This window comes from Pholis gunnellus, assembly GCF_910591455.1.
Source record: "Pholis gunnellus genome assembly, chromosome: 16".
NCBI classification, from domain to species: Eukaryota; Metazoa; Chordata; class Actinopteri; order Perciformes; family Pholidae; genus Pholis; species Pholis gunnellus.
The window spans coordinates 14,056,388-14,071,635 of NC_136543.1; the positions used below are offsets into that span (position 1 = coordinate 14,056,388).

Consider the following 15,248-nt stretch of genomic DNA (forward strand, 5'->3'; position numbering starts at 1 on the left):
ACAACAACAATAATTTTAGTCATTAAATAAATGTAGTTTTCTCAAATAAGTCTCCCTTATCATATGTGTGCTTTGTATGTCTATTACTATGAATTAAATGTTTACAGTATGACCGGAAGTGTATGTTTTCATTTAGCGAGCTTGACTTTAGTGGAAGAGTGTGTGACTACACTGGTGATTGCGGAAATAACTACTAAGCCAGAATCAAATAAATAAAGGATTAATATCGAGTCGTAAGCCTGTAACACTGTCCACGATGTCCAGGCAATCCAACCGAACAACAGACAGCAAGAAGATGGTAGGCGACTTCCGCAGGATTAAAAGCAAACAAACCTAGCTAGCAAAATGCTAACCGTAGCCTACTAGCTAACCTGACAACTGGCTACACCTCTGCGAGCTAAATTAATAGTCTTCAGTCATGTGTCTTTGTTTGACAACTGTGGCCACACATACGAATATAATATATACATTTTAATCAGTTGATAAGTTAAGTATTGCATTCATAGTTTGGGAACACTGGCTGTGACAGAGTGTGTAACGTTAGTTCGATGTAGCACACATGCTAAATAGTTAGCCAACGTAGCTGAACCATGGTCCCCTCCCAGCCCGCTCACTTTTTAAGATAACCTGTTAAATGAAGACCACAGTGTGCATGATAACACATATATATATATACTTTATATGTGTATATATATATATATATATATATATATACTTTATATAGCGCCAAAGGTCTGTAATCATGTTCCTTGGGTCAGTTTTTATTTGGCATTAAAGTTTCAATGTTTCATTGAATACTAAAAATAACTAAGCATCATGTCAACTAATTATACATTGTATGTATAGTATATTTATTGTTTATTATAACCTTATGTATACATATATATTTTGTATTATGTTTATTACTGTAAGACTTAATTTCAGCACCGTGAGCTGTCCATAGCATGATCTGTTAAACTTCATTGTGCAGAAACCTGTATCTCTTCCGCATTGACCAAATTACATTTTAGCCAAAATTCAGGTTGTTTTATAGATTTGAGAGAGCCAAAAATAATTGCCTACACTACTTTAAACAGTGTCGACCAAGTGCTACAAGTGGCTACTTGCCACTAAATATATATTTAGTATAATTTTACCTGGATTCCTCCTGACCTGTTCAGCGTATCGATGTTATGATATTAAAAAAATAAATCAAAGAGATTGGTCTTTAGACTACCCAGGTAGTTTTCCCACACGTGTGTTTCATTTCATTTTTGAGCAGAACTAACATGAAAATTGTGTTTCCTCTGTTGTAGAACTCTGAACTCTTCACGCTGACTTACGGGGCCCTGGTCACCCAGCTCTGTAAAGACTACGAGAATGACGAGGAAGTTAATAAACAACTGGACAAGATGTAAGTGTGACTCGACTGTCACTGACTATGCAGTTGACTGACATCAACTGCATATGAAAAGGTCACAGTGTTGACGTTGTGTCAAAGACGTCTACATATGTGTTGCAGAGACTAAAATGAGCATTCTAACCGGCCCGTCCTGTGCTGTAATACCACTAGTTTCTAGAGAGGTGATGGTGAGTCACTGCAGCGTCCGCGTCTGCCCTCAGCCCAGAGGACGAAGAAGTACAGTGCCTTGCAAAAGTACTAATTTCCTATTTTGTTGCTTTACAACCTGGATTTTTTCAAAAGCGGTGTGTGCATATGTTCAACCCCACCCCTAAGCCCTTTACTAAGATCTGGTGCTACCTTCAGAAGTCGCATAATTACCTAAATTAAGTCCACCTGTGTGTAATCTAAGTGTCACACGATCTGTCAAATGATATCAGTCGATACAAGCCAACAAAATAGCAAAAACTCCAAGGGTGGTGAATACTTTTGCAAGGCACTGTAGCGCTGCTCCGGGGGCTTGTCTATAATCCATTCATGTACGTTGTGATAGTTTGTTTATTGGATTAAGTCCAAAGTGGGAGAAATGAGAAAAAAAACATGTTAAAGTTCATCGTTTGCTTGACGGAAGAGGACTCCTCTTGGATGTCTCCCTTTTTTAAAGAAGAGAGCACTGATATGTGTTTTCATGAAAGAGAGGGAAAGTCTCTGGAAGGCAATGCTGGATACTGCTCTCCCACTAAATGAGATTAAGGAAAAGTGAATGGGTGTATAACTCAAAAATTCAAAACATCCTGTCCCGCCGACAGGACGTTGGACTGGATTTTCTCCACTTGCCTGGTTGTGAAGCAACCTTAAGCTCTTGATGAGGCTCGTCTTACCTGGCCTTAGAAGGCAGTCTTAGTCCGAGACAGACCATGTTAGGATCAGGAGGAATCAGTTGGCTTTAGATTCTGTAGGATAAGTTGACTTGGCATTTTAATCAGGATTGTCATCATTTGCTAAGTGTATGACACAATAATGACTCTTTACAATGCACTGCATTTTTTCTCTACGATGGAGAAGAATGACCTAATCTCTCTGTCTCCTGCTTCTCTCTCTGTCTTAGGGGTTATAACATCGGCGTGCGCCTGATCGAGGACTTCCTGTCACGCTCCAGCATCGGCAGGTGTCAGGATTTCCGAGAAACAGCTGATGTCATTGCTAAGGTAATTGGACTTTTCCAGGCCAATTAGAGCGTGACCGAGGAACTCCTCCCAAAGATGGAGGGAGGCAGAAGGGGGAAGGAGGGATTACGGAAAGAGAAAGATTAGAGTGAGAGTGATGTTGATGAAGCCTCTTAACAATTAATGAGGGAAAGAAGAATGCTGGGAGGGTTTGGGGGAAAATTGATGATTGTGACTGGGTAGATCAGAAAAACTTCAAGTCCCAGTCTGCACCCTTCGAAACCTGAGACCAAGATTGCGTTCCTCTTTGCTTTGCCAGATAGTAACCATGATGGCTCAAGGCGGTTTAGAGGATGCATTGATGACCTAATCTGAGGATATCATGTCTTAACCGAACTATCACCGAAATGTATTTGGAGGTCTGTCGTTTGTCCAAAAACAGATTTTCGAGACCATGAATGCTTTCTTCAGAAGGCAAGACTTGATCGCACCACTTAAGTTATGGTGCCATTAACTAATATTATTCTTAAAAATACGTATAATGGCAATGCTGCTGTGCTCCAGTGTCAGACCCTTTTACATACGCAAAAAACCCCCGAAAAATCACGTCACGTGGACAAAGTGCGGCAGAAGGAAAGAAGCAACAGACAGCTATCAGATATCAGGTGTGTGTGTGTGTGTGTCAATAGGAATTCCAGCTAAATGTGCAATCAAACATGACTGTTTTCAATCGAGTAATCCTGCATTCTTTCCTTTTTTTTTCATCCACTCCCCTCACCGTGTTGTTGTTGTTAGGTTGCGTTTAAGATGTACCTGGGATGTACCCCCAGTGTGACCAACTGGAGCCCAGCGGGAGATGAATTCTCCCTCATCCTTGAGAACAACCCACTGGTAGACTTTGTGGAGCTGCCGGATAACCACAGCACGCTGGTCTACTCCAACCTGCTGTGTGGGGTCCTCAGAGGAGCCCTGGAGATGGTAAGGTCCACTCACTATACATTTTACACTTCAGGTAAATTCATGGTGATCGTAGAATAGAGCAGTCCATATATTTACTGTGCTAAGAGGACCAAAATGTAAGTGATTATGTTTCTGATTTAGGTCCAGATGGCCGTGGACGTGAGATTTGCTCAGGACACTCTGAGAGGGGACAATGTGACAGAAATCCGCATGAAGTTTATCAAGAGGATTGAAGAAAATCTCCCAGCAGGAGACGAGTGATGGAAACGGAAAGATCCTTCCCGCAACGTCTTGTCTGATTTGGGGAGGACCGAGTCACGTGAGGAACAACGTCAGAGGATCAATGAACTTAATCAAAACATCAAAATGAGAGCTCCATGGCACTGCTCTGTGCTCCAGTTTGAAGGAAACGTTTAGGTGTGTTCCTAAATGAGATGTTCCTGCCGTGGAGAAGAGAATGCCTCTGACCATTTATCTCAAACCATCCCTCATTGAAAGTCACTTTTTTTTCTTCATTTACTGTTCAAATATCTGTCCTGTTTCTTAAAGAATCATGTATAGACTGTTTTTTTGTTTTTGGTGCAAGGCTGGGAAGCCTTACGTCGTAATGATTTTACGTATGTCTCGTTTGTTTTCCTTTTTTTTAAAAAGAAATCACCCTTTATTTCTGCCATTTATATGGCATGCTAATTTATGTAGGTAGATATGTCAAATAAAAGCAAAATATTTAATACAAATTCTTGTGTGTCTGTAATAGTTGAGGCACGCACGTGCGCGCACACACACACACACACACACACACACGCGGTGTCCTCTGTACCACCTTGTCAGTTCTGCTTCAGTGTACTCTGCTCGCGTTATTCCTTTGGAGTGCTGCAGCCGCTCTGCGAAGGCAAACAATAACAGACCTAATGCTTCTCTTATGTTTGTTCAGGGGACATGGAAGTAATCTGTGTGTTTGTGTGTGTGTGTGTGTGTGTGTGTGTGTGTGTGTGTGTGTGTGTGTGTGTGTGTGTGTGTGTGTGTGTTGGTTCTGGTTGTCACACCTGTGAATGGCTTTACATCACTCTGAAGTAACGAACAGAACTGCTCGTTCAGACCGACTGCACACCTCGTCAATAACTGAAAACACAGGCGGCCATTCACACACACACAGTTTACACACACAAATCATTCCTAGTCTGGTTTTAGAAGCAAATATCTGCTCCGGATACGACTAAACATTAGCCATGTTTTTCTTATTCTGTCTTTTTTTTTTTTGTTGTGCAACAGAAGAATAACATTGGTACAGAACTCACAAGTCTGCTGAAAGCAGTGCACGGAGAGGATGAGATTGTCAGATATGGATTTGGAGAAATCTGTCAGCTATTAGCTGCTGCAAACCTTCGGGCTCTACGCATCCCATTTTACAGCTGTTAATACACAAACCCATTTCGGCTTTTACAGTTTTAGTCTTCAGGCACTTGAAGTAAAGCTTCTCCAAAGAGCCACCAGAGGTTGCTGTGTGCATAACGTTCCACAGCCTTTGGCAGCTAAACGGAGCTGGAGTGGGTATTGTGGGAGAAACGACGTTCCCTGTTTTGTGGGAGTAAAGGCCAGAGCTGCCAGAAAACTTAAAAAAAAAAAAAAAGCTTCATTTCAGATTATGAATGTGGAAAGAGCAGACAATTCGCAGTCGTTAAGCAGAGTGCCCGGTGCCGATATGTGGAGTCTAGCTTTGATTTGGCTGGAAATTAGACAAACAATGACAACATGCAGTCTTTGTGCTTTATAATGCCGGGGAAGATGTATTAGGACGGGATTACAGAGTATTATTTACTGTCTTAAGCCTCTGCCTACTCCTGTCTGGGGTAGTGCTCATTTAAAAGGATGAATAATGGAAAGTGGAAGCGCCCCGACTGCAGTCAGCTTGCAATAAGCCTGGTGGGCCATTAGATGAGCTCTCAAACACATTATACGTGCACATATCTTTGCGCCCTGCGGGCCTGTGAGGTGGATGTTTGATGGAAAGTGGGCAGGAAATAGTTTTTGTGCAGAAGCTCAATGTAAATGACTTGGCAGAATTAGAGCCGTGTACCTGGGGGATGGACGGACACAGCTGGGTTTTCTGTGCACTTGTGAAAACCTGTATCACTCTGCCATATGCTCGCAGGTATTTGACTTTATAAACACACATATATATGCACGCGTGCTGTACAATGGAGGCCAAAGTTTGGGATGAATTTATCACAACCACTGTACTCACAAATAGGTGTTAACACACCCTAGAAGGACCATGTCCAAACACGCTTTACGGGCATTTTTTGGGGGTCTCCAAACCATTTAAAGGCCTACCAATGTTGATTGTTTTCACAGGAAGTGGGTGACGATTAAACGAGAAAGTTTAAAGACACAAACTAGCGCTCCGTTATGACTTCACTCCTCATAACCTGTCCATCTGTGATTGTTATTCCCTTTGCAAGACCGCAGATGTTGTCGCAGAATGAAAACACAAGGAGAAGAAAAAGTTGTTGTTGATGCTCTTAAGACTCCCTCTTAGTCATGAGGAATTGCTTCACAGATGCTATTTTTATCGATTGTCGTCTCCCCCTCCTTTCTCTCCGTCATAGATACGAAACACACACATGCACTTTGGGAAGAAGGACATCTCCCATCACTCGTGTCTCGGACAGTTTAGTTCGGCACACATGTAGTTTTTATATTTTATTTTTGTTCGTGTTATCATCATTCATATCGTCTATTGCAGCTGCCTATATTTTTCAGAAAACGTTACCAGGACAGACCTGAAAAACAAGTAGCAAAATGTTACGGGCCCAAGACAACGTGCGCCGATCTGCTTTAAGCCAGCTAAACGTTTCCATGTGGCCTTTATGGGAAACAAATGTTGAAAGGCACGCTGTGACAGTAAAGCCCAGCGCACAGCCTGTTATTGACCTGCGCTTATTGAATACCGCATCCCTTTCTTCTACCTCCAATCCATCCATTTCCATCCACCGTTTCTCTTAGTTTTCCCACTTTATTTTGTCAGTCATTGTTTCAATCATTCCTCCTTTTTTTTTTCCTATTTTCTTCGTCTTAATGTTTTGCTGATGTGCTCAACGGAAAGCCAGCAGTTCCTAAATCAAAGAAAGGATGTGTGATAGTCAACCTTTTGGGAATGTTTTGTGTCTGATGGGAAACGTGCTGTCTCTCAGGTGAGGTAAGGGCTGACTGGAGATGCAGTCGACCGGGATTTCCAGAGGTTTCCGGAGTGTGTGTTTTGTGTCTGGTCAGTGGAAAGGGCGGAGATGACAGCAGGATGGACAGCAGTCTTTAAGAAGAGAATGCATGGAGTCAGCAAACAAGTGTGTTTGTGGTTAAAAAACATCCCGGACAGACTGAATAATGTTCCCAGGCAGTGAAGCGGTGGGAAGAGGTGGTTGATTTAACGAGTCTCTCTCTGCTGCGCACCTGAAAAGATGCTCTCATGGACACGAGAGTTGTTGCTACATTAATTCACAGGCTCTGCACTTGTCTGCTAAAACACATTCAGAGATTTTAGCGGTTTTGAGGGATGTTCTTTTGGGATTTATGTGCATAAACACCTCAGTACATAAGCGTGCATGTGGTTTTTGAGGGGTAATTATGAGTTGATTTGGTCACATTATGTACCCACTGAAATCTGCTCCAGCATCTGCAAGCCATTCGGAATATGAATCATCACCCACTTCCAGACAAACTGTTGAGCACTTCCTATAAATCTAGTAACTCATGTATTACTCAACCATTTAGCATAGCCAGCACATCTACTAGAATGTGAGACATGTTTTGGCCTCCCTGAGTTATGTCTGGGTCATCAGGAGCATTGGCAGGAAGGGTGAAAAACTCGTGAAACGCACCTCTCCAAGCTCAAAATAAAAGCATGGATCGGATCCAGCTAACCCTGTTTGATAAAATCCTGGATCCCCAGTGTCACAAGGGATTCTTGTTAACAAAGAAAACATCTATCTCAGCAGGAAGACACGTCAGGTTGAAATGGGTCCAGAGCGAGGTCATTTCTCTGTCTCAGGAGTGACCTGGCTGGTTCCACGAGGGTTTCAGCCGGAGCCCTCGCCGACGCCGAGGCATTTGATGCCTTGTTTTGAGTTTTCCCTCGTTCCCTTTCTTCCAGGCTTTTTGGATGGGAGCTGCTAAGCTGCCTTCACTCTGCTTCCAATTTCCTCCTGCTCTTTTGTTCTTCCTCCTTTCTCCAAGATGTGACGAAGAGGAGTTTTTAGAAAGTTCCTGATGATACAGGCTTTACCCTTTCCAGATCCTCTTTATCTTTGATTTTCCCACTTTTCAACACACTCAACTTTTGTCTCGTTTTTCTCCTCCGTCTTTTCTTCCTCTTTTCCTGACCCCGCAGACGTTGGAGCTGTAGTTTATGTAACAGCGGCAGCACTTTCCAGCTTGGAACGGCCTCACTTGAGCAAAGAGAATGAGTGGGAGAGAAAGAAAGAGAAAACAAGTGTCATGTAAACTGGCTAGCCCTGAGAGCAAACGGCACCTCACCTTGGACTTCATTATTTCAGGGCCTTTTCTTCCAAATGCACATATGTAATCATATATTTACATCAGTCTCCCAGGCAGTAACAAATACGTTAATTCCAATTGAAAAGCAGGAATGTGAAAGTCCTGGTTTGCCCTGGACTAAAATCAAACCAGGCTTCCCTCCCATAGCACAGGGCTGCCTAGAGGCTGCACACCAGCTGCACTGGACGGGATATCACCGCTCACCACTGCCAAGCATGAACCGGCCGACTGTGTGTGTGTGTGTGTGTGTGTGTCAGTCACATTCATATTTTGGAGTTACAGAACACACACCGTATATTGATTAGAGCGAAGTACTTCTGATGACGCATGTCTTCCAGGCAGGTCATCTGTCTAACTTTTAGAGCATGATATCTGAGCTAATATCACAAGATCAATCCAGACACCAGCCCAAAGGCTTTATGTCTTCAGCAAGTCATTTATTATCCGCCCGCTTCAAGCACCGTTCACACTAGTCAATGTGATTGTAAGGGGTCTGGATCTCCTATTATGCAGGCTAGACATTTCAGTCCGTGAGTATGACTTTCCATATAAAACACCTCAAGCTGTCACGCTGCAAAAGACTGACTGGAATCGGACGGATGCAGGTTCGTGAAAAGACTTAGTGTTGGCGATGCATGGTGGGGTTTTATTTCCATTCAGCTGTTTTTTTTTTTTTGAAAGGTTTCCAAATACATTGATAATTATGTGTGTTTACATTAAAGCTAACATATTAACCCATATCGATTAAAAACATTTAATGGCAAAATAACAAAAAGGCTTTGAAGATGCCATGTTAATGACAAAAAGTTGTCAAATTAAAGAAGAAAAAAATGGGAATATTGCTGTGCACCAAATCATTAGGCTGTACAGTTATGCGTTTTCATACATGACCATTAACTCATTCATTTGAACCCAACCATTGTAGCCCAATCCAAAACTATATTGTAGAATTGAAGAAGCTTCCAATAGCTTCACCATCCAATAGCCTGATTGTTAAGATATTTTAGTCTGGACTAAAGTGGTAGATTGACTGGCAGAGAACTCTGCCGCTATGTGGCTAATAAAGATAGTGAGTTTGTCCTTGTAACTCAGCTACAGAAAGCAGAATCCATAATCTGTTGTTTTTATGCTTTATGATCCATCTGTTGTTTGTATTTTATTCTATTGTTGTTTTGGGTTTTCATCTGCTGTTTTTTTTCTTTCAGAAAAACACTTTGTAACCTTGTCAAGAAAAGTGCTAAATCAATTACGTTGATACTCTTTAACCATTAACCAATGCTCACACTGTTACTCTTGGTATTATTTTCATCAGGTACAGTCTTTCTCTGTATCCCAATGTTGCTGGAGTCTGTGGTGTCTGTCCAACTGTAAAGCCTTCAAATTCTTTCTAATGTTGCCAAGTTCAAGACCCCTTGTTCAACCGCTGGGCAGCGATAACAAAGGCCTCTGGGCGAAGAGGGATTTATGTTTTTGGCTGTATTCATCGGACAGGCCAATATGCACAGAGCATGCCTCTTCAGCGGGAGTGATTTTCTTGAACATTTTCTTGCTTAACATGAAAGTCCTGTTCTTCCAGGTGCATATAACGTTGCAAAATGTAAGGTTTTACAAAAGCTATCTACAGTTTGATTTATGCTAACAATGTGGATCTTTGAGAAGCCCTTTATCAGAAAAAGGGATAATGTCAATACAGAGAAGGAGTTGAGTCTGAGAGAGGACACGTATACCTGTGTGTATCTATTGTCCTTTGAATACAACACGTGCATAGATGTATGTGGGATGCATAATGCGAGTGTATTCTCAAATGGCTATGTTCGTGCCAAACATGTGTATAGCTGAATGTTAAACTTTTGCCTTTCCCATTTCCTCGCTCATGTCATTCAGTAATGCGAGCACTGTGCCAAAAGTTCTTCTTAATTTTTATGGCGTCGAATTTGTGATGTTTGCGTCTGCGTGCGTACGTATTGTGGAGGATTTCTCCCTGCACACGCGAACATGTGTGCATCTGCTTCACCTATGTACCTCCCTGTGTGATTTTGTTACTCATCCAATGTAGAAGTGTTGAAAGCGCTCTCTGCGGGCCTCATAACGCACAAACCTTTTTCCAATTAGCCGGCCAGGTTGCGCTCAGTGGTGCTTAGATCTACTGTAAATCTGACCCAGACTAAACACCCACTGGGTCCCGCTCCAAAGGGACAGATAGAGAGAGGAAGAGAGAGGAAGCTGTCAAGAGCTGTGTAGCATTTTGTCGGATGCTTTCCGGGCCTCTCGTGCTGCAGGCCAGTGTCTGGCCCTCTGACTGTCAGCGTCCACATCAGCCAGCCAGTTAAAGGACAGTCATATGGTTTCATGCAGGGAAAAAATTAAAGATTCTGATCTCTGAGGCCATGTTACAACCACACACACGCACACATTCACATGCAGCCACAATCAAATATTTTATCTCTGTACTGACTGGACAAGAAACATGCCTCATGTCAGCAGAAGGGTCTCTTGTTTTCAGCAAGCAGCGGGTAGCTAACTGTCACCAAGTGAGATTCTCTTTCCAGCCACCGTCAGTGTTTATCTTTCACAGAAACTATGAACCAATTTTGCTGTTAATAATATGCTGTGAGACCATGTCAGTGTTTCCTATTCCCTCTTCTTTAAATTCTATGAAGGAGTTTCTTTGATTCAGAAATTAAACCACAATAAGTTAAACCAAAATAGTATTCCAAAGAAACAAAGGAAAGTGAAACACAATCCCTGAAAATAATCTGTTTTCAGAAATCATATTTGGTTTCTTTTGCCCTCGGTATGTAGAAACACACCATGGAGATGCTTTCAATGGACATTAAAACTGAGTGAATTAGACCTGGATGTCCTCGGAGATCTGCTTTGAAAGACAATAGCACGACTCCACCTACAAGGGAACATCCATCCATAACATTTCTTTCTCTTCACTTTTAGCTCTCCTATGTCCTTCTCTGTTTTATCTCCATCTTGGCAGGTGTGAAGTGCAAATAGATGATGCCGTGAGAAAAAATGAAGGCATGTCTTAGCCAAGATGAAAGTAAGGACACTTTCTTTTGAGCAGTATGCTTAGATCTGTCATGAGCAACCAGTTCATGTCTTGGTCCATAAGACAATGAATATAAAAACGTAACTACAGTCTCATAAAGATGATTGTATAATGATAGAGACTTAATTTTGTTTAACTATATCAAGGGTATCTGTTTAATGTAAAATGTTATTCGTGTTTTCTTGCAACTCTAAACAAAGCAAATTTGTCTTTTTGTCATTTTTGTTGAAATTGCTCCACTGCTTTTACAGCATTTCCCTAGTAGAAGCTTTAAAATCAGCTACTGATGACCGATAGCAATTTTGTAGTGAACAATGTAACTTGTGCAACTCAAAAACAGTCCTTAAAAAAAAACATTTTTACAGCACATACGAAACCCTAAAGGTGAAGGCGGAATCATAAGTGATTTCACTGATGTTGCAATGGTTTCTCGCAATGGGATGTGCTGCAACCAGTTGAAACTCTAAATCCACTCTCACACCTGAGGCCAGAGGCACCAACCATCCTGATGGTGACACCTCCACCATGAATCCATAGGGTGGGCCTGGTCATGGAAGCTCAAAGAGTTAACTGTTCAGAGACACAACCCCCCATTCACACCCAGCCCCGGTGCTGCATGGTCTGGTTCAAATTTACAATATGAATGGGGGTCTTAAAAACATGCCCTGTCACTACTCAACCTCCAAAAAATGTCACTGATTTTAAGACACACACACACACACACACACACACACACACACACACACACACACACACACACACACACACACACACACACACACACACCTGCCCATTGCTCACCAATCTTTGACACATGCCGGGAGAAAGGTGGGGCTGTAGTTTAAGCAGGGTATTTATGATATCATGACATCATCAGGCCAGGTGATGGAGTGCTGTGTCATGCTTTGTTTGCTTTTCCAGCACTAACCGTATAAGCAACAACACAAGCTCTGGGAAAACACGTCAGCAGGGGGGATATAACTGAGATTGGCACAAAATGGTGACGAGAGAAGAACATAAAATAGTAACCCAGGGAGTGAATGTGTTTGGAAGAAATTCAGGTTTGAGCCTAAGTGTGTAATTATAACACGGTGCCGTCAATCACAGTTTCCGCTCCCTCAACCAGTGCCTTAACACCTCAGTGACCCCCGACTCCGCCACATACATCACAACACCAACATTATGCTCCCTGTGACCCACGAGGTACCTCTCCACACCTTCATATTGAACATACGGTATGATGGTTACATACATACTGTAGAGCCAAATACACACATGCACACATGAGGGTTCATTTGCCGACTGATAACGGATGAATGGATGAATGGGTGAATGAATGGATGGATGGTTTAATTCTTTGACTAAACTTCAATGCTTTTTTTTTGCAAAAGGCCATGAAACTTTTTGCTCACAGTTACATTAACTTACAATACTATAAAATTACTTTGTTGAAAATATCTAAATATTACTGTGATTGAGTATAGTGGGTTCAGCATTTTTGAAACCATTTTCTCTGCACTTCTCTGCACGTTAAAAATAGATGGAAACTGAGAGTGAGCTCGACCCCCCAAATAATAGAATGGCTGTGGTCCGTAGTGCAAAGTTTGGACGCTTGAATCAGCAAGGAAAGAATGACACGTAGTGGAGGTTTCCATGAATTGTGAGTCATTCATTAGCACCTCTTTATAGAGTTGTGTACCTAGTTTTAAAAGGTACACTGTACCTAAAAATAGGAGCAAGTAACATGCGAGGAAAACTGCATCTGATGTTTCCATGCTTCTATTTTGGGCACTTATGTAAAGTTTGTGACGGGGTTAAGACTAAAAATGGTGGTGCGATGTGGTCGACCCGCTCTCGCTACTGGTGTTCCAATTGGCCCGTAACACCAACCAGCAGCTCCAAGGAAATGCATAATTATTTACAATTCCTGAAAGAGTTTGAATACACCCTGTTTTAGGGTATGTTTGTGAACAGTGTGTCTAGGTTTGTCAGGAGTGAAATCACTCACATCTGCATATTTTGATGTCTATTGTAGCAAGGAAGCATCAGTGAACTTTCATAAGCCAACAGGAACTTGTCATGTGTTAAGGACAGCGAAATGGTGTCCAATGTTTCCGTTTCAGGGCACCTAGAGACTGAAGTGGGAGGAGTGTGGATGCCTGCAACAGCTGACAGATGAGGCCACTGTAGGAAAAGGAAGAGGGATGTACTTGTTTGACCTGTCAACTGGGCGGAGGAAATGTGAATCGTCATCTGGGGTCAGGTCAGTCTGTCTGTGTCTTTTGCACCAGAAACTAAATCTAAATTTTACGAGAATTTGTTAGTCAACTAAGAATTTCTTAAGTCAAGGACAGCCTTAGTTTATAGTTAGCGACGAGAAGGACAGCGCTGTCACAGCTAAACTTGAGACCGGGGTATTCTCAGAACTAGCTAGCAAAAGGGTTGATAGTTATTCCGAACAGCCACGCTTGAAGGTGGCATAAAAAGTCTCTGTAATAGATAAGCGGCAAAATGTGAAGATTTTTCAAATGGGGACAGATGCAGTGAAGGCATATAGGTTTGCACTCATCATACCTTAGAAAAAGTCACTGATTCAGTTGAAGCATACTGACTTCAGACACAAATCAGTAATATAGGATCCCACTTGATTGTGCAAAAGAAGATTTTAATGCAGCTTTATCTAATCTATTTTTGGTTCCTGATTGTTTTCTCTTGACAAAATTTGGTGGGAACGAACCTGTCACACAGAACCCCAGTGATCAGTGGTGTGAGATAATTGGCTTCTATTATCCTTGTCTGGATGAGTGAGGGCAAACAAAGCTGTCCTGCAGAGGAGGGGAACAATGGTCATCCCACTGGCCATATTACCGAAGCCACTTTTCAGGTGAAACTGGAGAAGACATCCCATTTTGTGGTGAAGGACTCTTGGCTAGCTGAGGGGATCAGATATGGAAGAGGAAATTAGAGGAGAAATAATTTGGTAAAATTGTTTAATAGAGGCGTGACACACGCTGCAGTAGATGGAGGGTGGATTAAAGGCTAAATTGGATCAGGTCTGGCCTCTGTACATGAAGAGACACCACCGCAAACCATATATCCACTAAGTCGTTCCTGAGCAGTTTTCAGCATAAACCACTGATTCATTTCCCTCTTTTCAAGACGCCGCTCTATACTCATCTCCTGTTCACTCAGCTTCTCCTCTGCATAATTTTCTCTCCACGATATTATGATTTCAGTGTGATAATTCCAATGTACCTTCACGGTTTTGACAAAGCACACATTTCTTTTACTGGTCTTCAACATGGACTTTGCGCAGCATAGCAGGCCCAGCCCAAAACACACTTTCCTTCATAACCCTCCCTCCCTATTTCCCAGACTATTATGCTTGCATATTTCAATCGGCATGGAGCACAAGTGACGGGTGGAGGAGGAAGGGCTGAGAGGGAGGAGGGAGAGGGGAGGAATGAAAAACACAAGGTCAGCGAGAGAGACATTTCATTCTTTCACACCATGTGTTACTGTAAGATATTCATTTCCTCTGTGATTCCTCTCCCTCCCTCCTGCCCTTTGTTTTTCTTCTCCATCACTGTCAGCGTGCACTGGCCGAGGTAGTCCAGGTCGCATCAAGTCCACTGGATCCCCTCTCTATCTTGAATCCGTCCCTCCATATAGGTTTTTCCAAATTGAGAACCGTGCAGAGTGCAGCTGTGGTAACCCGAGAGCTTTTTGTTGTAGTTCTGAGCTGCCAAAGGCCATTAAAAATGAGAATGTTTGACTTCTGAGCCTGGTTTTGTGATTGAACTAAAGTAACAATCCTATTCATCAAATCGAATCTAGATAGGGATCTGCTGACTTCGTGTGAGATTTCTAGTCAGGCCTGGATTGCCTGTACGATAACATAGCAGCAACACAATCTGCAAACAGGGCTTTTTTAATTTGCAAGCCCGTGAAATGTTATTAGTTTATGTCAGGAAAAAAAAGGGGAACAAACTGATGCCCTTCCTCATTTCTGTCTCATTCTTCTTCTTTTTCTCTTTGTCCATTTCTAACCCCTGCTCTGTACTGCCTCTGCAGTAAGCCTGAAGGTATTACTTAATAGAGCATCATGGCTCTGACTTAAGACATT

General features: G+C 42.2%; 1 protein-coding gene across 1 annotated transcript; it reads left to right on the top strand.

The window, feature by feature from the left end:
* Nucleotides 1–151: 151 nt before the first annotated feature.
* On the top strand, nt 152–4,238 carry trappc3 (trafficking protein particle complex subunit 3). The gene is made up of 5 exons (XM_079175481.1): nt 152–298; nt 1,296–1,393; nt 2,490–2,589; nt 3,343–3,525; nt 3,649–4,238. Exons 1-5 carry the CDS (start codon nt 257–259, stop codon nt 3,766–3,768), a joined length of 543 nt encoding a protein of 180 aa, XP_079031607.1. The 5' UTR covers nt 152–256; the 3' UTR covers nt 3,769–4,238.
* The last annotated feature ends 11,010 nt before the right edge of the window (nt 4,239–15,248 follow it).

Excerpts from the sequence above, each read along its gene's own strand:
- trappc3 (XM_079175481.1), top strand. The coding sequence starts at position 257 with ATGTCCAGGCAATCCAACCGAACAACAGACAGCAAGAAGATG. Across the intron at positions 1,394-2,489 it reads AATAAACAACTGGACAAGAT|GGGTTATAACATCGGCGTGC; the intron begins GTAAGTGTGACT and ends TCTCTGTCTTAG. Across the intron at positions 2,590-3,342 it reads CAGCTGATGTCATTGCTAAG|GTTGCGTTTAAGATGTACCT; the intron begins GTAATTGGACTT and ends TGTTGTTGTTAG.